At 44.3% G+C, this 23853-nt stretch overlaps 1 protein-coding gene across 6 annotated transcripts in view; it reads left to right on the top strand.

The window, feature by feature from the left end:
* LOC110504027 (protein Aster-B) overlaps positions 1-23853 on the top strand; it is a 91424-nt gene that overhangs the window by 14502 nt on the left and 53069 nt on the right. For 5 of the 6 annotated variants that reach the window (XM_090218737.1, XM_090218732.1, XM_090218730.1 and 2 more), the window contains exons 2-3: positions 12429-12506; positions 15544-15570. Coding sequence is in view for 5 of the 6 variants with exons in the window: in XM_090218732.1 (XP_090074858.1) it covers positions 12429-12506; positions 15544-15570 (105 nt within the window). In the remaining variant the exon portion in view is untranslated. Of the gene's footprint in view, positions 1-12428; positions 12507-15543; positions 15571-19467; positions 19630-23035; positions 23080-23853 lie in introns of those variants that run through there. The other variant, XM_090218735.1, reaches the window with a different exon arrangement.

The following is a 23853-nucleotide window of genomic DNA, read 5'->3' as shown; positions in this document are numbered from 1 at the left end:
TTAATCTCCAGTACATTACTCTACAGTAGATTACAGTTTTTGTTTAAATACAGTACTGTAGACCATAATACACTGTACTTTACTGTACTGCACTATAGCCTACTGTACCGAACTATACTGTGCTATACAATTGTCTAAACTTGTCAAACAAACAACTATGATGGGTACAGAATTGATCACAAATAATTTTGATATCAATCATTATTCTAATGAGCTCCACCCCCAAACAAAACCAGTCTTCTTCTTTGGGAGTGGCAATCATTAGAATAATAGCCAGTTTAATTGGACAGATATACACTGCTCAAAAAAATAAAGGGAACACTTAAACAACACAATGTAACTCCAAGTCAATCACACTTCTGTGAAATCAAACTGTCCACTTAGGAAGCAACACTGATTGACAATAAATTTCACATGCTGTTGTGCAAATGGAATAGACAACAGGTGGAAATTATAGGCAATTAGCAAGACACCCCCAATAAAGGAGTGGTTCTGCAGGTGGTGACCACAGACCACTTCTCAGTTCCTATGCTTCCTGGCTGATGTTTTAGTCACTTTTAAATGCTGGTGGTGCTTTCACTCTAGTGGTAGCATGAGAAGGAGTCTACAACCCACACAAGTGGCTCAGGGAGTGCAGCTCATCCAGGATGGCACATCAATGCAAGCTGTGGCAAGAAGGTTTGCTGTGTCTGTCAGCGTAGTGTCCAGAGCATGGAGGCGCTACCAGGAGACAGGCCAGTACATCAGGAGACGTGGAGGAGGCCATAGGAGGGCAACAACCCAGCAGCAGGACCGCTACCTCCGCCTTTGTGCGAGGAGGAGCAGGAGGAGCACTGCCAGGGCCCTGCAAAATTACCTCCAGCAGGCCACAAATGTGCATGTGTCCGCACAAACGGTCAGAAACAGACTCCATGAGGGTGGTATGAGGTGGGGGTTGTGCTTACAGCCCAACACCGTGCAGGATGTTTGGCATTTGCCAGAGAACACCAAGATTGGCAAATTCGCCACTGGCGCCCTGTGCTCTTCACAGATGAAAGCAGGTTCACACTGAGCACATGTGACAGAGTCTGGAGACGCCATGGAGAACGTTCTGCTGCCTGCAACGTCCTCCAGCATGACCGGTTTGGCGGTGGGTCAGTCATGGTGTGGGGTGGAATTTCTTTGGGGGGCCGCACAGCCCTCCATGTGCTCGCCAGAGGTAGCCTGACTGCCATTAGGTACCGAGTTGAGATCCTCAGACGGATAATATACCTGGGCATTACAGATCAGACTTTTGACCAAATTCGTAGTTACTGCGTTTTGCCTTTGTAGGGCAGTGTGTGAATGTTTAAATGTTAAAACTTTTAAATGAGAATGGGAAGTTAATGTTAAAGGGATACTTCCTTTATCTACTTCCCCAGAGTCAGATGAATTTGTGGATAGCATTTTTATATATCTGTCCAGTATGAAGGAAGTTAGCTTTGTCTTGCGAAACTACCTCTAACTAGCATTTGCCCAATGACTGGGAGTCTATGCTATCTGCTAGACGCTAGTTAGCAAATGCGCTAGCGCTAGTTCACAACTTCTTCAAATTGCACGCAGAGACATAGAAGTGGTATCTACGAGTTCATCTGACTCTGGAGAAGTAGATAAAGGGCCTCATTGCCAAAATCCGTAAGTTTCCCCTTGTTTTTTTTCTTCCACAAAATTTAAATCACAGTGCAGGTGTCCCAAAACTACCACTAACAGGTCCCGATCATTATCATCCTAAAAAAATAGAGAATCTTTAACTAATTCCTAACGCAACACTGCTGTAATGTTAGTAATAGATATGCATCTTTCAAATTATTTGCCAAGGATATAAAGGGTTCCGCACGTGCACAAGACAGGTTGCGGGAGACAATGCACGCAAATGGATTTAGAATTTTGGAATATTTATACCTTACAGTTGAGACATCGAGCGTCCATAACCTCGATGTTAATTTGGGCCAAAACACTGCAGACTCAAGTGATCACTATCGAACACAACAGAAAGTAGCTACTTGATAAAGGCCTTAGGGGCCAAGTGTTCAGTTTGAGATTCTGCCAGTAGATAACTTCATTGCCCTCTAGTGGTCATATTCAATATGCCCAAAATACGCAATAGGAACGTATTCTGCATTGTGCACCTGGAATTTATGAATATTTCTTATTGTTTTAATGGAAAACCCCTAATAGCCAGTGTGTAGAGTTAAACATGCGAAGGAGGATATTACACGTTCTACTTTTGTGTACCTATTTAGGATACATGACAATGAAGATAATGACAGGGGACCCATGATGTCATACTGTTACCATAATTCTGTTACCGGGTGTTAATCCACATCACTTACTAAATAACTAAAAGAGATGTTTTGCAAATTCAAGGTGCCATGTCATAGCTAACCACATTCTTTCTGCAGACATCTTTGAATCTTATTTCGGGAGCAGGTAGAGGCTTGAGTTTTTGGTAAACATGGTCAACTAGAAAACTGAGGGAGATTTTAACCTCATTCTATTACCCAGCTTCACATCTGCACTGTTTTTCAAGTAAATGTTTTTTTTTGTAAAATTGACAATGGAATTTGTTAAAAGCAGTCCTTGTGTATAGAGTTTTGTTGAACTTTGCAATCAATGGTTCTAATATGTACAGTATGTTGGACATACTGCTCTTTCATTGAAATTATGTGAAAACAACGTTGATTCAACCCAGTGGGAGGTTTGCACCGGAGTAACACACAGCACACTAACATCAAGCATTTATTTCACTGTTCACCTTTATCTGTTGTTAATGAAGCATGTGACAAATAACATTTGATTTGATTTGTCAGCAAATTACACAAGATGAGAACCTGCAATGCAGACTATTCTTGTTATGTTAAGGGGAATGGAGAAGCTTCTAGTTCTGCTGGTATTTGTGTTCTCCCTCTCCCCTAACAGGGAGCAGAGATGGTAGTAGCAGATGGTAGACATACAGAGGGTTATTATGTCATGTCCATGCCATTTGACTGAACATCCTATTTTACCTAGAAGCATGTGTGCATAACCCTATCAGCTCCCTAAGTTAGATAAACTGGACCATTACCATTTCAGACTAATCACATCTACAGTGGGGAGAACAAGTATTTGATACACTGCCGATTTTCCAGGTTTTCCTACCTACAAAGCATGTAGAGGTCTGTAATTTTTATCATAGGTACACTTCAACTGTGAGAGACGGAATCTAAAACAAAAATCCAGAATATCACGCTGTATGATTTTTAAGTAATTAATTTTCATTTTATTGCATGACATAAGTATTTGATACATCAGAAAAGTAGAACTTAATATTTGGTACAGAAACCTTTGTTTGCAATTACAGAGATCATACGTTTCCTGTAGTTCTTGATCAGGTTTGCACAAACTGCAGCAGGGATTTTGGCCCACTCCTCCATACAGACCTTCTCCAGATCCTTCAGGTTTCGGGGCTGTCGCTGGGCAATACGGACTTTCAGCTCCCTCCAAATATTTTCTATTGGGTTCAGGTCTGGAGACTGGCTAGGCCACTCCAGGACCTTGAGATGCTTCTTATGGAGCCACTCCTTAGTTGCCCTGGCTGTGTGTTTCGAGTCATTGTCATGCTGGAAGACCCGGCCATCTTCAAATCAAATCTTATTTGTCACATACACATGGTTAGCAGATGTTAATGCGAGTGTAGCGAAATGCTTGTGCTTCTATTACTGCGACAATGCAGTAATAACCAACAAGTAATCTAGCTAACAATTCCAAAACTACTACCTTATAGACACAAGTGTAAGGGGATAAAGAATATGTACATAAAGATATATGAATGAGTGATGGTACAGAGCGGCATTGGCAAGATACAGTAGATGGTATTGAGTGCAGTATATACATATGAGATGAGTATGTAAACAAAGTGGCATAGTTAAAGTGGCAAGTGATACATGTATTACATAAAGATGCAGTAGATGATATAGAGTACAGTATATGCATATACATATGAGATGAATAATGTAGGGTATGTAACATTATATTAGGTAGCATTGTTTAAAGTGGCTAGTGATATATTTTACATCATTTCGCATCAATTCCCATTATTAAAGTGGCTGGAGTTGAGTCAGTGTGTTGGCAGCAGCCACTCAATGTTTGTGGTGGCTGTTTAACAGTCTGATGGCCTTGAGATAGAAGCTGTTTTTCAGTCTCTCGGTCCCAGCTTTGATGCACCTGTACTGACCTCGCCTTCTGGATGATAGCGGGGTGAACAGGCAGTGGCTCGGGTGGTTGTTGTCCTTGATTATCTTTATGGCATTCCTGTGACATCGGGTGGTGTAGATGTCCTGGAGGGCAGGTAGTTTGCCCCCGGTGATGCGTTGTGCAGACCTCACTACCCTCTGGAGAGCCTTACGGTTGTGGGCGGAGCAGTTGCCGTACCAGACGGTGATACAGCCCGACAGGATGCTCTCGATTGTGCATCTGTAGAAGTTTGTGAGTGCTTTAGGTGACAAGCCGAATTTCTTCAGCCTCCTGAGGTTGAAGAGGCGCTGCTGCGCCTTCTTCACGATGCTGTCTGTGTGGGTGGACCAATTCAGTTTGTCTGTGATGTGTACGCCGAGGAACTTAAAACTTACTACCCTCTCCACTACTGTTCCATCGATGTGGATAGGGGGGTGTTCCTTCTGCTGTTTCCTCTAGTCCACAATCATCTCCTTAGTTTTGTTGACGTTGAGTGTGAGGTTTTTTTCCTGACACCACACTCCGAGGGCCCTCACCTCCTCCCTGTATGCCGTCTCGTCGTTGTTGGTAATCAAGCCTACCACTGTTGTGTCGTCCTCAAACTTGATGATTGAGTTGAAGGCGTGCGTGGCCACGCAGTCGTGGGTGAACAGGGAGTACATGAGAGGGCTCAGAACGCACCCTTGTGGGGCCCCAGTGTTGAGGATCAGCGGGGTGGAAATGTTGTTGCCTACCCTCACCACGTGGGGGCGGCCCGTCAGGAAGTCCAGTACCCAGTTGCACAGGGCGGGGTCGAGACCCAGGGTCTCGAGCTTGATGACGAGCTTGGAGGGCACTATGGTGTTAAATGCCGAGCTGTAGTCGATGAACAGCATTCTCACATAGGTATTCCTCTTGTCCAGATGGGTTAGGGCAATGTGGTTGAGATTGCATCGTCTGTGGACCTATTTGGGCGGTAAGCAAATTGGAGTGGGTCTAGGGTGTCAGGTAGGGTGGAGGTGATATGGTCCTTGACTAGTCTCTCAAAGCACTTCATGATGGCGGAAGTGAGTGCTACGGGGCGGTAGTCGTTTAGCTCAGTTACTTTAGCTTTCTTGGGAACAGGAACAATGGTGGCCCTCTTGAAGCATGTGGGAACAACAGACTGGGATAGGGATTGATTGAATATGTCCGTAAACACGCCAGCTGGTCTGCGCATGCTCTGAGGGCGCGGCTGGGGATGCCGTCTGGGCCTGCAGCCTTGCGAGGGTTGACACGTTTAAATGTTTTCCTCACGTCGGCTGCAGTGAAGGAGAGTCCGCATATTTTAGTTGCGGGCCGTGTCACTGGCACTGTATTGTCCTCAAAGCGGGCAAAAAAGTTATTTAGTCTGCCTGGGAGCAAGACATCCTGGTCCGTGACTGGGCTGGTTTTCTTTTTGTAATCCGTGATTGACTGTAGACCCTGCCACATACCTCTTGTATCTGAGCCGTTGAATTGAGATTCTACTTTGTCTCTATACTGACGCTTAGCTTGTTTGATTGCCTTGCGGAGGGAATAGTTACACTGTTTGTATTCGATCATGTTTCCGGTCACCTTTCCCTGATTTAAAAGCAGTGGTTCGGGCTTTCAGTTTCACGCGAATGCTGCCATCAATCCACGGTTTCTGGTTTGGGAATGTTTTAATCGTTGCTATGGGAACAACATCTTCAACGCACGTTCTAATGAACTCGCTCACCGAATCAGCGTATTCGTCAATGTTGTTGTCTGACGCAATACGAAACATATCCCAGTCCACGTGATGGAAGCAGTCTTGGAGTGTGGAATTAGATTGGTCGGACCAGCGTTGAACAGACCTCAGCGCGGGAGCTTCTTGTTTTAGTTTCTGTCTGTAGGCAGGGATCAACAACATGGAGTCGTGGTCAGCTTTTCCGAAAGGAGGGCGGGGCAGGGCCTTATATGCGTCGCGGAAGTTAGAATAGCAGTGATCTAAGGTTTTTCCAGCCCTGGTTGCGCAATCGATATGCTGATAAAATTTAGGGAGTTTTGTTTTCAGATTAGCCTTGTTAAAATCCCCAGCTACAATGAATGCAGCCTCCGGATAAATGGATTCCAGTTTGCAAAGAGTCAAATAAAGTTTGTTCAGAGCCATCGATGTGTCTTCTTGGGGGGGAATATATACGGCTGTGATTATAATCGAAGAGAATTCCCTTGGTAGATAATGCGGTCGACATTTGATTGTGAGGAATTCTAAATCAGGTGAACAGAAGGACTTGAGTACCTGTATGTTGTTATGATCACACCACGTCACGTTAACCATGAAGCATACGCCCCCGCCCCTCTTCCTACCAGAAAGATGTTTGTTTCTGTCTGCGCGATGCGTGGAGAAACCAGCTGGCTGCACCGATTCCGATAGCGTCTCTCCAGTGAGCCATGTTTCCGTGAAGCAAAGAACGTTACAGTCTCTGATGTCCCTCTGGAATGCTACCGTTTCTCGGATTTCATCAACCTTGTTGTCAAGAGACTGGACATTGGCGAGAAGAATGCTAGGGAGTGGTGCACGATGTGCCCGTCTCCGTAGTCTGACCAGAAGACCGGTCCATTTCCCCCTTTTCCAAAGTCGTTTTTTTGGGTCGCTGGCTGGGATCCATTCCTTTGTCCTGGGTGAAAGGCAGAACACAGGATCCGCTTCGCAAAAGTCATATTCTTGGTCGTACTGATGGTGAGTTGACGCTGCTCTTATGTTCAGTAGTTCTTCTCGACTGTTTGTAATGAAACCTAAGATGACCTGGGGTACCAATGTAAGAAATAACACGTAAAAAAACAAAAAACTGCATAGTTTCCTAGGAACGCGAAGCGAGGCGGCCATCTCTGTCGGCGCCGGAAGTAACTGTGCTCTTACTGAGGGAAGGAGGTTGTTGGCCAAGATTTCGCTTCCATCCTCCCCTCAATACGGTGCAGTCGTCCTGTCCCCTTTGCAGAAAAGCATCCCCAAAGAATGATGTTTCCAGCTCCATGCTTCACGTTTAGGATGGTGTTCTTGTGGTTGTACTCATCCTTCTTCTTCCTCCAAACACGGTGAGTGGAGTTTAGACCAAAAATCTCTATTTTTGTCTCATCAGACGACATGACCTTCTCCCATTCCTCCTCTGGATCATTCAGATGGTCATTGGCAAATGTCAGACGGGCCTGGACATGCGCTGGCTTGAGCAGGGGGACCTTGCGTGCGCTGCAGAATTTTAATCCATGACGGCGTAGTGTGTTACTAATGGTTTTCTTTGAGACTGTGGTCCCAGCTCTCTTCAGGTCATTGACCAGGTGCTGCCGTGTAGTTCTGGGCTGATCCCTCACCTTCCTCATGATCATTGATGCCCCACGAGGTGAGATCTTGCATGGAGTCCCAGACTGAGGGTGATTGACCGTCATCTTGAACTTCTTCCATTTTCTAATAATTGTGCCAACAGTTGTTGCCTTCTCACCAAGCTGCTTGCCTATTGTCCTGTAGCCCATCCCAGCCTTGTGCAGGTCTACAATTGTATCCCTAATGTCCTTACACATCTCTCTGGTCTTGGCCATTGTGGAGAGGTTGGAGTCTGTTTGATTGAGTGTGTGGACAGGTGTCTTTTATACAGGTAACGAGTTCAAACAGGTGCAGTTAATACAGGTAATGAGTGGAGAACAGAAAAACAGGTCTGAAAAACTAACAGGTCTGTGAGAGCTGGAATTCTTACTGGTTGGTAGGTGATCAAATACTTATGTCATGCAATAAAATGCAAATTAATTACTTAAAAATCATACAATGTGATTTTCTGGATTTTTGTTTTAGATTCCGTCTCTAACAGTTGACGTGTACCTATGATAAAAAGTATAGACCTCTACATGCTTTGTAAGTAGGAAAACCTGCAAAATCGGCAATGTATCAAATACTTGTTCTCCCCACTGTATATCCCCCACTAGGGATGAAAAACCAGTTTGTTCACACCGTATTATCTGTCAATGGTTCACATACACATACAGTATTCCTTTCTGCTGTTGAATAGTGTTGTCTTGGTCTGTTTTGCTGTGAAATAAGTGATATATGAAGACTGAAAAGACCAACAGTGGGCTTATGTTACAAAAACCACCACAACTCAATATTAATGATCCCATCATCAATTATTTATTTGGCAGTATTGCAGACCCAAGATATTTCCATCATGTTGGGTAGAGGCGACACAGATAGCGAACATAACGAGATATTTGCATATTTTTCTCCATCTCAACTCTTGTAGCCCTAAGGGAACCACTGCCTCTGACTGCCTCTGCAGCACACAGCCATGAATCAAGCATTCACAAAGGAAGCTGTGACCAATGACGGCACACTATTTTCAGGGCTGTGCCGTTGGTCCAGACTTATCCCACAGTGGATGTCTGTTTGTCATATGCTGCTCTGGCTCCAGCGTTCTCCTCCCACTCTTTATATTGCTATGATTTACAACGTAGTGCAATGGGGGCTGTCAGTGCCAGCATGGTGTGTAAGTGCATGCATGGTCAGAGCAGCCTTGATGGGAACAAGGAACTGCTTCTTGCTCAGGTGATGTAGTGAGGAAATTGGGGGATGGTCTGGTGGAAGCTACTGTATATGTCCCCTGAGGGGCTGGCTCTCAGTTCCAATACCATGGCCATATCAGAGATGCTATGTGCAGCCCCTCGCAACTGCAACACCACAATAAATGTACTTCATACATTATTCACTCCCACAGCATGGTTCTGGAAATGGATGGTCTGTCATACTAGCCTTTGCACACCAACAAAGTATAGTTTCCAGGTTTCCTATTTTGCATTGAGATTCTGTCTGTAGCAAGCCTCGGGTGAAGCCATTGTAGTCACATCTGGTTCAAGGCCATTGTCAGTGTACTTGAAAGCAATGCAATAAGCATTCATTGTGTTGTAATTGTATTGAATGCCCTGAACTCAGTCATTTCAACAATGCGTAAAAGTAAATCAGTTACAGAGGAAGTATTGTTTTATTGTTACATTCTTACTCAAGGGTGATAGCTCATAGCCACATTTTTATATACACTATCTGTTTCACAAGGTAAATCTTGGAACCTGAAGGAATGGATGACTCTAGTTTCTACGGCTACAGGTTACTACAGCTTAAGTCCAAGCTCAAGTGCGACCTAGCTGTGTATTTGATCAGTTAATGTATAAACATGGTACGATGACATTGATAGTTAAACTGGCTTGTGTGACTTATGTACCCCTCCGGACGTTCTTAGCACATTTTAGCAGGACTTCACAGAGAACGCCCGTCAAACATGCTGTGAGTACAGTACGCTAACTACCGATAACGCTATAAGTTGTACCATGGGAGAATACTGGACCATGGTTTAGGCACTATTCCTTAGCAGTTAGCTGAATTCCTGTTCGACAATCCAAGACAGTGCACAACTATGTGTGCTTTGTCTGACTCGGAACAGTGTTTCAAATGAGCGTCTAGGCCTAATCATTGCCAAAGACGTGTTTGATAGCGTCTGAAGTTGTCTTAGATGTACTATTATCTGTCTAGTGTTTGAATTGTTTCAATGGCAAATGTATTCCAGTTAGAATGCAAATCCCACTGTGTGGATTGTCTATCATTCTCTCATACAGCAGTAAGATTGAAAGTGAATGGCCAATTCACCACAGCTAAAGGCTGTTCTTTGGCACGACGCAAAGTGGTGTGCCTGGATACAGCCTTTAGCCGTGGTATATTGGCCATATAACACAAACCCCCGAGGTGCCTTATTGCTATTATAAACTGGGGGGGCATTGTATGAGTGTGTGTGGGGGGGGGGGGGGGGGGAGCGGTGTGTGAGTATAGTGTGTGTGTGGGAGGTCTGGCAGTGGTAGTCGCTTTTGCCCCTGTGGAGTCTCTGTTGTGAGCAGATAAGACCTGGAATTATTTAGGGAAACAGGACAGTATCTTTCACCAGGCATTAGTGTCTCTGTCTGGACTGTGGATTTAAGTATTTCAGAGACAAAAGCTTTCGGCAAGATACTGGAGATTAAAGATAACAGTTAACAAGACTTGGAAAGTGTTGCTAATGCAATAGAAGAGATTAGAAATGCCTCCCAGATGAAATTTTAGACAGGTTATTTCTGATATGGTTTGTTCAAGAGATTTCCAGGAGCAGATTATTATTTTTCTTTAGTGTACAGGTTTTCCTCAGCTTTCAACTAAGGAATGTGGTGAAGGAGAAATGTTAACCCTGCTCACGTTTTTTTTGTAAGTGGCTATTTCTTGCGAATCAACCACTGTTGATACTTATACAGATAACATAATAGGAGATATGGTTGCCGAGGGGATGGTTGTCTCATAGTCTATTAAAGTCCTCCATTTTGTTTGGATTGCCTCTCAGAAACTCATCCTGAAAAGCAATTGCTTTGGAATTAATTCAATGCTCGGAGAAAACACCATGACCACTACTCTGTGTGCCTCTAAGTCTGATGCAATGCCAGTGCTCTTTAAACCTACAGTGTTTTGTTACATCTCCTGCAGTAGCTATCATGTTCAAAGCACATATTGAACCAATTGTGTATGAGTTATGAATGATTTAGTGAGGCTTTATGCCACTTCAACTTTCATTGCTTGTGTTTTGAAAGAGGCATGCACAATGGTGTACACTCCATACACTAGTCTGACCATCACACACATGCAAACAAACTCAAGAGCAGTGAGTTTACTAATAACCTACACCTGATTTATTGTAGAGCAAGTACAATCCAGGCATTGCTGAATGTTTCATTAGGGTATACATCTCCCTCCAACCCTTAAAACAACATGAATAACTACCTGGACAACTTAGGCACAACTTCACTGTCTGGCATGCCAGTTGAGAAACCACAGACTCTAACTTGACAGTGGGGAATACGACCAAAGCAACAACAACAAAAAGGCCCTCTCTAAAAAACCAATGGAGTCATGGACACAACCACCATTTTACAAGGTCTCAAAACACGTAATGATTGACAGTATTTTACTGAAGCATTATTTAGCCTAGTCTGCAGTTTTAAACTGGCTCCTCAGAGGCAACGTAGTGAGCAAAAAAATATTTCATAGGTTCTGTTTTACTTTTGAAGACTGGAGGAAACATAGCTCTCAGTTTCTCTTTTGGATAATTCTGAACATCTGTCTTATGCAAATGTATTATGTTAAAAGCTGCCCCTATGACTGTATGATCATGTTACAGACGAAACGTGCTCATCCTTAGACATCAGACCATTTCTCAATGTCAGCTACCTACAGGTAATGACAAAATAAAGGATACACTTGAGTAAATGAGGGATACAAAGTATATTGAAAATAGGTGCTTCCACACAGGTGTGGTTCCTGAGTTAATTCATCAGTAAACATCCCATCATGCTTAGGGTCATGTATAAAAATGCCCACTTTCCTGTTATTTTTAGCTACCGTGGCTAGAAGAAGAGATCTCAGTGACTTTAAAAGTGGCGTCTCAAAGGAGCATAGGGTGTTTAAAGGGTGTGTGTGTGTGTGTGTGTGTGTGTGTGTGTGTGTGCGTGCATCTCAGTCACCAGATCTCAATCCAATAAACCACTTATGGTAGATTCTGGAGCGCCGCCTGAAACAGCGTTTTCCACCATCAACTAAACACCAAATTATATAATTTATTGTGGAAGAATGGTGTTGCATGCTTCCAGTAAAGTTCCAGACAAGGTGCATTGAAGATGTTCTGGCTGCTCATGGTGGCCCAACACACTATTAAGACACTTTATCTTGGTGTTTCCTTTATTTTGGCAGTTACCTGTATGTCTTCAACATTTCTGGAAGGACTTAAAATGCCTCTAACTGGGAATCAAATCAGTATACAGAGATAGAATGGGTTTAATGGGTATCCAAGCAGCACAACAGGACGGGTGGGATTCTCTTAAATGCCACAGTATATGGTTGGTGAACATCTCCACCACAGACCTTTACCTCTGTATCTCTGAATGACTCATGATCAGTGTTTGTGTCTTGTAGTGCCATCTAGTGGATATAACTAAGAAGTGCATCTATTGTGGTGAACTGATGTACATATTCTCAGGACACAGAATCACTGTAGCAGTGAAATGTTCTATGAATGCACCTGGAGTGGGTAGGGCCACATGGTATGTTTTCATACGATTTATTCTGTGTGATTGTGTATTGGTGTATGACTGACATGTGTTCCTCTCTGTTGTGTTCTGTCACACAGCAGCCAGCAGAGCAGCCAGCAGAGCAGCCATGACGATGACTCCTCTCGCTTCCTGACTCCCTTCATCCGAGAGGAGAGGTAAATACAAGAAGATTCTGAATTTACTTGTATGTGTATTCTGTTTGTATTCTACGTTTTGTATTTATGCAAAAGGGTTTAATTGTTTGTCTGGTTTGATGAAAGCAAGGGGAGAGCGCTGACTGTATGAATCAGGATGCTCAGGAAATGACTCTATTCTGTCTACTTATTATTCTGCTGCTTTTTCACCACTAGATGGCAGTTGGTCCTCAGCACTGCTCTTTTTCACCACTAGATGGCAGTTGGTCCTCAGCCCTACTCTGTTTCACCACTAAATGGCAGTTGGTCCTCAGCAGTGCTTGGCATCTGGACTGTAACGCTCATTATTGACCATTTAGAGGCACTTTCTATGGTGTTGGTAATGATTGCAATGAACATGTTCTTCTATGGGACATGTCAGTCTTCAATTTAGCTGTTTTTAATCATTGTAATTTAGCAACAATAACAAGAAGTAATATGATAAGGTAAGGATTCAAGGCACTTGATATTATCAAGCAATCAATCAAATGTATTTATAAAGCCCTCTACATCAGCAGATGTCACAAAGTGCTATACAGTAACCCAGCCTTAAACCCCAAACAGCAAGCAATGCAGAAGCACAGTGGGTAGGAAAAACTCCCTAGAAAGGCAGGAACCTAGGAAGAAACCTAGAGAGGAACATGGCTCTGAGGTGTGGCGAGTCCTCTTCTGGCTGTGCCGGGTGGAGATTATAAGAGTGCATGGCCATTAAGGCCACATGGTTCATCAAGATGTTCAAACGTTCATAGATGACCAGCAGGGTTAAATTATAATCACAGTGGTTGAGGGTGCAACAGATCAGTACCTCAGGATTAAATGTCAGTTGTCTCGAGACGAGACGAAAACAGCAGGTCCAGGACAAGGTAGCACCTCCGGTGAACAGGTCAGGGTTCTATAGCCGCAGGCAGAACAGTTGAAACTGGAGTAGCAGCACGATAGCCAGGAGTCATCAGGCCAGAAAGTTCTGAGGCATGGTCCTAGGGCTCAGGTCCTCCGAGAGGGAGCGAGAGAGGCCCCATCCGGCGATACTCCCGGACAGGGCCAACCAAGTAGGATATAACCCCACCCACTTTGCCAAAGCACAGCCACCACACCATTAGAGGGATATCAACAGACCACCAACATACTACCCTGAGACAAGGCTGAGTTTTGCCCACGAAGATCTCCTCCACTGCACAAGCCCGTGGGGGAGCAAAACCTGTCAAAAACACGTCTGTGACTCAACCCTCTTAAGCGACGCACCCTTCCTAGGGACAGCATGGAAGAGCACTAGTAAGCCAGTGACTCAGCCCCCGTAATAGGGTCAAAGGCAGAGAATCCCAGTGGAGAGAGGGGAGCTAGACAGGCAGAGACAGCAAGGGCGGTTCGTCGCTCCTCACTAAGTGAGTGACCTGTGATTATTAAGCATGCTAAATTTGCTAGCAATTGTAATTCACATGTTAGTGGCAGGGCTTTGAATGTGAGTGAGAACATACTCTTCCTCTCTTTATGTGGTGTGAGTGGGCTGTGGTGTGAGTGAGCTGTGGTGTGAGTGAGCTGTGGTGTGAGTGAGCTGTGGTGTGAGTGAGCTGTGGTGTGAGTGAGCTGTGGTGTGAGTGGGCTGTGGTGTGAGTGGGCTGTGGTGTGAGTGGGCTGTGGTGTGAGTGGGCTGTGGTGTGAGTGAGCTGTGGTGTGAGTGAGCTGTGGTGTGAGTGAGCTGTGGTGTGAGTGAGCTGTGGTGTGAGTGAGCTGTGGTGTGAGTGAGCTGTGGTGTGAGTGAGCTGTGGTGTGACTGGGTGGTTGGCTGCGGCTCCAGCTCAATATTACCTCTGTCAGCAGTGGGGATATATCGCAGTGGTCTCAGGGAGCACAAATGTCAGGCATGGGGAGTAAATCAGATAGAGAACAGAGAGAGGGAGAGAGTGTGGTGCTTGCCTGCCTCCCTGCCTGGAGAGAGAGAAGATCATACCTCAGCTATGAGATACCACATCAGGAGGAACTCAATGGCCTGAGCTCACTCTGGAGAAAGGGAAGGCTGTTTGAAGCTTCTGAAGGCACCTGTCATATCTGCCTCTTTCAAATGCTGCCTCTTTCAAATGCTGCGTCTTTGTAATGAAAATGAAAATACAGTGGTTTAGTGGTGACAGAAAAAGATATTCAAACGAATCACAGCCAAATTGACTGTGAGGAAACTTGAAGCAGTGATAATGGCTTTTGAATAAATTGAAATACAGAGTATTAACCATTATTGAAGAATCAGCTGAGCTGGTGCTGTTGAAGTCCCCCCTTTTTATTTCTCTTTATTTCTCTCACTCTTCTATAGTATCTACGGTGGGCTACAACATTCTACTCTCCCTTTCCTCTCTCTCCCTCTCTCTCCTGCTCTCCTCTCCGTCCCGCTCTTTTTCTCTACAGTTCCTCCCCCGCTATTTCTCTGTGTACTGCTCCGAATAGGAACCTTACGTTTGACCTTATGGGATTTCTCCTGAATGCTACTCTTTTCTCTCTGCTTGCAATACCTGGCTGCTGCTGCTGGGGGTTGAACGGTCTGTACCCAGCTTTAGAGGGTACGGAATGTCATGTCTCCTCTGCAGGTAACAGCTACATTTAATGTCTGCTCTGGATGTTCTGTCTGATCTGTGGCTGTCTGCAGCGGTTTGTTTGCTCACAGTGCAGCTACAGCACGGCACAGGCTAGCTGGCTTACCGGTAGGCTAGCTGGGATGCCGGTGGCAGTGTGTAGATGTTCCTGTGCAATAGGAGCAGGCTAGGTTATTAGCGTTAGCATTTATTGCACCAGCTGAAGAGGTTTTGCTCTGACAAATGCATTCTGTGGTTTGTTGTGTTTGCTAACTGGCTTACAAGATTATCCAGGATGACTGCCTCTTCTCTCATTGTTTTATGTGCCATTTGCAGAATTCTGCGATTGGACGATAACTGTTGATTATGCCATGGTTTGTTAAGGTGTTCACCTGTATGAGTGAAAAATACGAGGATGCCCCTGTGAATGACATCTCCTTTCTCATCTCTCTGCCTTCCAGGTCTGACAGTCCAGCGGACAAGATCAGGTAAGTCTATACTCTTCCCTATGCTTCCTTTTCTCTGCTGGGGTGGTGGAACCTTTGCTCTGTGGTTATGGAGTGGTGTATAGGTTGTGGGGTTAGATGGTTGTGGGGTTAGATGGAGTGGTGTATTGGTTGTGGGGTTAGATGGAGTGGTGTATAGGTTGTGGGGTTAGATGGTGTGGTGTATAGGTTGTGGGGTTAGATGGTGTGGTGTATAGGTTGTGGGGTTAGATGGCGTGGTGTATAGGTTGTGGGGTTAGATGGCGTGGTGTATAGGTTGTGGGGTTAGATGGCGTGGTGTATAGGTTGTGGGGTTAGATGGCGTGGTGTATAGGTTGTGGGGTTAGATGGCGTGGTGTATAGGTTGTGGGGTTAGATGGCATGGTGTATAGGTTGTGGGGTTAGATGGCGTGGTGTATAGGTTGTGGGGTTAGATGGGGTGGTGTATAGCTTGTGGGGTTAGATGGCGTGGTGTATAGGTTGTGGGGTTAGATTGTGGGGTTAGATGGCGTGGTGTATAGATTGTGGGGTTAGATGGCGTGGTGTATAGGTTGTGGGGTTAGATGGGGTGGTGTATAGGTTGTGGGGTTAGATGGCGTGGTGTATAGGTTGTGGGGTTAGATGGCGTGGTGTATAGGTTGTGGGGTTAGATTGTGGGGTTAGATGGCGTGGTGTATAGATTGTGGGGTTAGATGGCGTGGTGTATAGGTTGTGGGGTTAGATGGGGTGGTGTATAGGTTGTGGGGTTAGATGGCGTGGTGTATAGGTTGTGGGGTTAGATTGTGGGGTTAGATGGCGTGGTGTATAGATTGTGGGGTTAGATGGCGTGGTGTATAGGTTGTGGGGTTAGATGGGGTGGTGTATAGGAGGCTGCTGTCCTGTCACCCTATGGCCCCCAGCCCACACACCCTGCATGTGCTAGATCTGTGGCTTTGTCCCTGCTGACTGAGGTGTCTGAATACGCTTTTCATTTGGAAAGGCGAGTCGGGAATACAGTTGCAAGCCATGGAATGTCATTGTTTGTTTTTTACTGGAGAAACAACATCAGTCACAATAAGGGAAACAAACAGGGCTTTGTTAGTGGACAGCAGGCTGCTGCGATTCGTCTGTTAGCTACGCTGTTTGGTCAGGTTTGAAGATCTGTGTGCAGTCACTTCATTCTGAAGGGTCTCTTTAGACTCTTACACCTGTGGAGACACTTGCCAGGTCTGAGTAACACTGTTTATATGACACAAGCCTTAAAGGTGAGTGATAGTATTGCAATGGGGAGGTATGAAGGTTTTGATTTGGATGTGTAGTTTGGTAGTTGTCTTTGTTCCCCTGTCATTACTCCTTGTGCATGTTTGTAGGAGGGGAAACTACTATCAACACACAATTCACAGTTCAGTAGGTCTGTCAGCAGTGTGTGATTTTAGTGTGGATGTGTGTGTATATGGGATAACTGGTTGTTGTTGTGTTAAGGTTGGGATTGCTGATTTGAAGTGATTTTATAGGTAGGGAGAGGGGTCTAAAGACAATGTTGATGTGTTTGCAGGTGAAGCTGCTTAAAACACAGGGAGCTGATCCTCCGTTGTCCCTCGTCATTGTTAGGCAAGTTTGAAGTAATTTGTCTTGGGTTACCATGGTTACTTACAATTAATGTGGTTACACAGATATATCCTCTTTCATAACTATCTTGTAACATTTTCAAAATGCATTCCTAATGGTCGTTAATATCTATGACCTTATCTGTTCAGATCGTGGCGGACAGGATATGATCAGGCACACTGGTGGAGTGGTGGTATGTGTCTGGCCTGGGTTGAATAGCCAATCATGCAGGTTGTGTGATGAACAGACAGAGCCAGGTTTGGACCACTATAGCCCCTGACCACCATCACATCACGGGAGCTACAGATGGTCGACTAAACTCCATCTAATACTCTTTCTTTTGTGTCCAGCCATTAAGTCCCTGCCTTTCAAAATAGCCAATACAGTAAGCCATAATAAGTGTATTGTGAGAGTGTGGATGAAGCCGATTTGTTGCTTTTCTATAGCCAACTTAAGTGTACCTTCATGTCAACTATGCAACTCAGCAAAATATTATAACTTTGTTTAGAAATGTATCTCATGCTTTAAGACAACACAGGATGGAAGCCTCGGTCTTCAGAAGCTTGCCAAGCTCAAACATCCAGCTATAATGCTAGACAGTCATGGTTAAGGCAGATCACTGAGAGCATCTTCATGCATTATTGAGAAGTGTAATTTCAGGGCACAGGAAGTGCCTTTTATCTTTCTAGGCTGTGCAATAGAGCTCTCGGTTCTGTGGTCAACAGGGTATTTACCCTGCAATGAGACCAGAAGACTGGAGTGCTAGTGCCTTGGTGGTCATGATTCACACAGTGTTGACTTGCGATCAGTATGTTGTTGGTTGTATTGGCCACTGTAAGTAATACATGCAGAAATCCATTCAGTTGGCCAAAGTGTGGATGTGTTGTCTAAAAACTGTTTAAACCTGCACTTTTCAGGACTAAAATAAAAAGATGTTGACTTGAGTCGTGATATAGGTTTCGCTGCGTAGTAACAACAAAGTTTGTACGCTGTTGATCTTTTGGTTGAATACACCAAGCCGATGTGTTAATTGGGGTATTTGGAAGGAAAACATAAAAATACAAGGGTGTTACCAATGGTAACGACAGTTCTCTTAAATAAAATACATTCTGTTTATATACCAGAGGTAGCCAATGTGATGTTATTGGTCAATTGCCTCCTGTTACACAGCTTGTGAATGCCGTATGTATTAGCTCCACACAGGTTCAGCTAAATGGACTGTAAAGTTATTCCTTCAGTGCTTGTGAGGCGTTATCCATTTATTCCTCAATGGAATAGATTTCTCACATCGTTTTTCTTCCGCCTTTCAATCGGTAGATCGTTGATCCATCCCTCCGTCCGTGGGGTGAGACATTACCTATTCCCCCTTCAGTTTGTGAAACCTGGTCCCCCTCTTTACTCTGTTAGGGAGCACTGGAGGAAACAAAATGAATAAATAATTTGCAGAAAATTGACATTGTTGCAGAGGGGAGTTAAGTGAATCTTTTTTCAAATAATACTGCACCTTGTTAAGTCTGTTTATACAGTAGTTGCAGTACTCCATCTTTGATTTTATGAGGTGACATTCACTAATGTTTGTCACTGAGCTATAATATAATGATGAAGATGATTATGATCATGATGATGCCAATGATACGGTAATGATGATGGTTTGGGATTTTAAATGATGACGTGATAATGGATGACTGATAATTCTGGGTCAGGGGCAGGACAGCTATGACTGTAGGAGATGCTGTGAGGTCATGACGCAGCTGCACCCCCCTCCCCCCCCCTCTCTGTCTCTCTCTCTCTGTCTCCGTGCAGTGGAGTGAAGTGCTGATATGCCTATTCACATAGACACCGCTAGGCTCCAGTCTAGAGCAACTTGAGCTGCTAACACATGTCTCGCAGCTCCTACAGCACAGAGAGAGAGAAAGGACGGGCGAAAGAGAAAGGAGAGGGAGAATGAGAGAGCATTTGTGGAGGAGAGGTATGGTAGGAATGTAACCAATAGAGCACCTGACCTGAGCAGGAAACAACCTCTTTACTGGAGAATTTTAGAGGAAATAGCTTAACATTTTATTAACCATATGGAATTTAAAGCAGAAGATGAGTCGGATGTTGTGTGTTAGATTTTTACTTTGATGGTTATAATGGAAGCATTTGAGCCACTCAACCTTAACTCTTTGGACTTGATGTTGGTTTTAATGCTTCTCAGAAGAACAACCTACTGAGACGTTTGCTGTCTACGTTAGACATCACATTTTATGCTGGCATGAGACTTGAGCTGTCTTTGTTAGAGCTTGGGTGTGTTGTGTGAGAGGGGGTGAGGTGATTGTACTCGTGGGGGCCGGGAGGATGACATAGCAGGCCAGTAGTGTTGTGACAGACTGAGGCTGACAGAGAGACGCAGTGGGACAGAGAGCAGAGCGGGCGAGGCCATGAGAGCCAGGCGAAGGGACAGCATGGTGTCTGTTCACCATGCACAAAAATAAGGTCAGGTTCTTTTGTCTCTATTCTTATCAAGTTTTTACCTATAGTTTATTAAGTCTTGTACCACATGTAAAATGAGTCTGTTCTACAGTATTTGCGCTGTTAATAGAATGTGGTCTCTTCATATGGGGTTGACATCTTGTGTGTATAAAAGTGTATTCCACTTTTCTACTTTCCATTTTCTAAGAAAGTGAGTTATGAGTAAAACTGCTGTGTTAAAGGTCCAATGCAGCCGTTTTTATCTCAATATCAAATCATTTCTGGGTAACAATTAAGTACCTTACTGTGATTGTTTTCATTTAAAATGGTCAAAAATGAACAAAAATAGCTTCTTAGTAAAGAGCAATTTCTCAATCAAGAATTTTGCTAGGACTGTTTGGGGTGGTCTGAGTGAGGAGGGGGAAATTAAAAACGATCTGTTATTGGCAGAGAGGTTTGTAACGCTCTTTCTTACTGGTGTATTACCACATTTACTGCCTGGTGATGTCACCAGGTAGGCCAAAACTGGCTCTAATTTCAGGTGACCTTTTCAAACAGCTGTTATACAAAAAGGGCATTATCATCATGTTCACAATATATAAAACGTTTTTGACTGCACTGGGCCTTTAAGTCGTTTTTTTTCTGCTGATGGTGACATTGACTTCTCTAATCTTTGTTGTTAAATGCATTTTGTGTTTCAATATCCAATTAACCTGCTGCAACAGTTTCAACAGCCCCAGCACTTCATAACAAACATAACACATAATGTGGAATTTGATCCTTCGTTACAACACCTATATATGTAACATAATCAGATCGACACTCCAGTTAGCTGACAGTAGCTTAAATCACTACAGAACATTAGACAATTATAGATTTATAATTGTTTAAGACCTCCAGTGGAGTATAGGGATCTTCCAGCCGGCTTGTGGGCCTCCCAAATCTGTCCTGGGATCTGTGCTGCTCAGTCGGCTCCATTAGGGGTAATTTGGCTAGATTTATGTTCCCTGTCAAGCTGAGAACCCAGTGCGGCCTGCGGGCACTCCCTGTAACCCCACAGTGATGAATACCCGACAGACCATTTTCTGCTATCCTTGCGTAACTCTCTTTGTCTCTTTTCAATTACTGTGAATGATCGTCACTAATGAGCACATAGAGGGCTATTAGGAGAAGCCCACCTCAGTCCACCATTACTGCAACATGGTCATTCTGCAGGTAATAGATTGGTCCAAGTTAACCAGTTTACCAAGAGGGGTTTCTCTGACACACATAATACTATATGTGTTTTCAAGTGTCTTGGTTTTTAGATTTTTTTAAAGACTATTTTAAGATGTACAGTTTCCAACAGTAAGCGTTTGATGTCCCACATGGAGGCTGATTTATTAAACACACAAACAAACCCAGTCAGAAAGTCTATCAGTCAGTCTCACAGGGTTTAAACAGCTCCTGCTACATGATGGGTGGGCATCTGTCTCACCTGAGATCTGCCTACACAGGTGAGGCTAGTTACCCAGCTAGACACTCAGTGGTCCCAACTGGTGTATTAATGATATGGCTGGTACTTTGTCTCTCATCTCTGTCACCAATAGGGAACTGTACATGTTGTACTAATGTTTTCCCCTCACTGATCCATCCTTACACATCCATTAGACCATGTGTCTGCAGGTAGACCTGAACTTGAGCTGCTGTGCTGTGACGTGCTGACTAATCATCAGACCTCTGGTGACTGGCTGTAATTCTGTTATGATCATTAGTGAATCTGTCCTGCTGCTTAGGCCCAGTAAACACCTGCATCTCACCACATCAGCAGACAAACTACTGAATGCTAATTTTACTGCGTACAAGCACTCATGTACCCATCATTATGAGCAGAGTCCATCTGCCCAATACCCAGTTAGGTAATTAAGTTAGATCCTTAATTGTGGAGTAGCGATGGGCTGGTGATGAAACCGCTGCAGGCCCACGTGGGTAACTTACCAGGGATACTGCAGAACTACAGAGAACTGTCAACTGGCAGATGTGTTCAAAGAGGACATGCAGAGCCTAAATGAAGTTTAAAAATATCCCTCTCTTCTTCATCCCATCCCTCTTTTTTGGGAGGTATCTCCCAGACTTCATAAATCAAGAAGTAATTTGTATCCTATCTGTCCAGACGTGATAGATTTCTCCCAAGCTGGCCTAAAGGTGCCATATATTAATCAATCTAGGGCAGTCCACCTCTAGCCCAGGGGTGGGGAGATAGGAAGACCCTGGTTCAATGTCACTACCCCAGAGGGGCCAGCTCTCTGAGGGCATGGGTCTCTGTCACTCTGCCTACCCGTGGGATGAAAGCCCTGGAGGATCTGGCACTTATCAGAGGATGATCAGAGGGAGCTGTGAGGGTATGGAGAGACAGATCAACCAAAGCAGATGGTAGAATATGTAATCTGTTTTGAAGCCACCATATTTAACAATATCTCAGGAAAATTGAGCCAAATGTAAGATATTTTTCTGTAAAGAATTCAGCTGAATGAATTCAGCCTTAAATAACAAGCGTGGGTTTGAGGGAAAATCATCAGCCAGCCAAGCTCAGGGAACCACTTTAATGGGTGCCGGGAAGCCCACTTTCATACATAAGTGAGAGAGTGGGAAGTTATGAGTCTGCCTAGTGAGTGGAATCCAGTAATGTAAGACTCTCACCCTCTGAGGATATGAATTGATAGAATGAACTAAGGGCCGCCGAACAGTGATTCAAAGGAGGTGTGGGCACAGCGCTGCATGCTGAGTCACTGGTGGAAGAGAGAGGCCTGGAGGATGAGCCACTGGCCTCCCACACACATCAACACTCCATGACCTTGGGTGATTGTTTTGTCTGTGTTCCCTGTAGCCAGTGGGCACTGGAGAGAGGCAGGGATTTCCCCTATATGGGTTTTAATTCTGCACCATCCCTTGGTAAACCAGTGGCTCTAAATGAGTTAGGCTAGGATAAGGCTATTATTTTGATCTAAGTAGATATTACAGAGTTGGCTCTGTTATTATAATCTGAATGAAGCCTGTCTTTCTCTTATGCCACTCTCCACACACACTCTTTATAATAATACGATAATAGCAGAACAGAGCACACATCATCCTAAGCATTGAAATATCATGCTGCTCTTCATCACGTTGAGCAAAGCCAGACAGGGACAATGTTCATATCCTCAGGCGTCTGCTAGCCTGGGCCTCCTTTAATAATGGGGGTTCTGCTGTATGTTGTTCCTCAGAGGACCAGGTATACAGATACTGACTCCCCGCCAGTGGGCTGTGGTGAACTAACAGAGCTCTCACAGTGCTCTCACCCCTGCCCGGTGGCATGCTTCAAGTTAGGTATCATGGTAATTCTCCTGTGTGCCACCCCATGCCTTGTTTCCTCAGCCATATTAAAGTCTCACACCTTCTTCTCTACTGATAGGCCAAGCAGAGGAAGTGGAAGAAACTGATATGGAGACCACAAAGGTAGGATATACTGTATTCAATAAACAGACACAAGTACTGTAGTTTGTTTAAAAACACTCAAATCAAAGCCTTTAATATTCCACCATTCATACTGTACTTCCTATAATGTATGTCCTACCCAGATAAAACCCTTCACTCAGCTGTAACTATATTCAGGAATACCACCAGAGGGGGCATTCTCCCTATGGTGTGAATGCCATGACTGCCCTGGTGCTGTGTTGACCCAATGGCTCGTCAGTCTTCACATATCACAGTCTCATTAAATACTGTACTAGAGTTGCTGCCACTTGTCCTTTCCTGCAAGCACATGGTCTATCAGGTTTCTGTCAGCATTGTATTGTATAGGGACAGTCACCATGGCTCCAGTGTGCTCTGCACTGTACTGCCTGCACAGTCACCCTGGTTAGCTGATCCAGAGGTGGCCCACAACTGTATTGTATGTCCCTAAGGAACAGGATAGCTGTATCCTAAAACTAGATCCAGACTAGATGTATTTTAACAGCTTTACCTGAGTTGCATTGGTGCATTCGCCCCACTCCAATTGTACCGGTGGATTTGTCAAACAAGGGAACGCAACCAAATATGTCAAACCATTAGGGTAATAGATGATCTGATCTGAGATTACGCTAGCAGAGTTATGTAATATGTGTTGTTTGTGTCAGTTTCTGATGTCCATCAGAGTATACTATAACCTCCTTTTTGGTGGTACACGACCTGATGATGATGTAATCTCAGCTTTCCATCAATTCATCCCCTGAGGTGGGATTGTAGAGG

The sequence above is a fragment of the Oncorhynchus mykiss genome, chromosome 24 (genome assembly GCF_057628025.1).
Source record: "Oncorhynchus mykiss isolate SJ-2025 chromosome 24, ASM5762802v1, whole genome shotgun sequence".
NCBI classification, from domain to species: Eukaryota; Metazoa; Chordata; class Actinopteri; order Salmoniformes; family Salmonidae; genus Oncorhynchus; species Oncorhynchus mykiss.
This window is presented reverse-complemented; position numbering and strand designations above follow the sequence as displayed.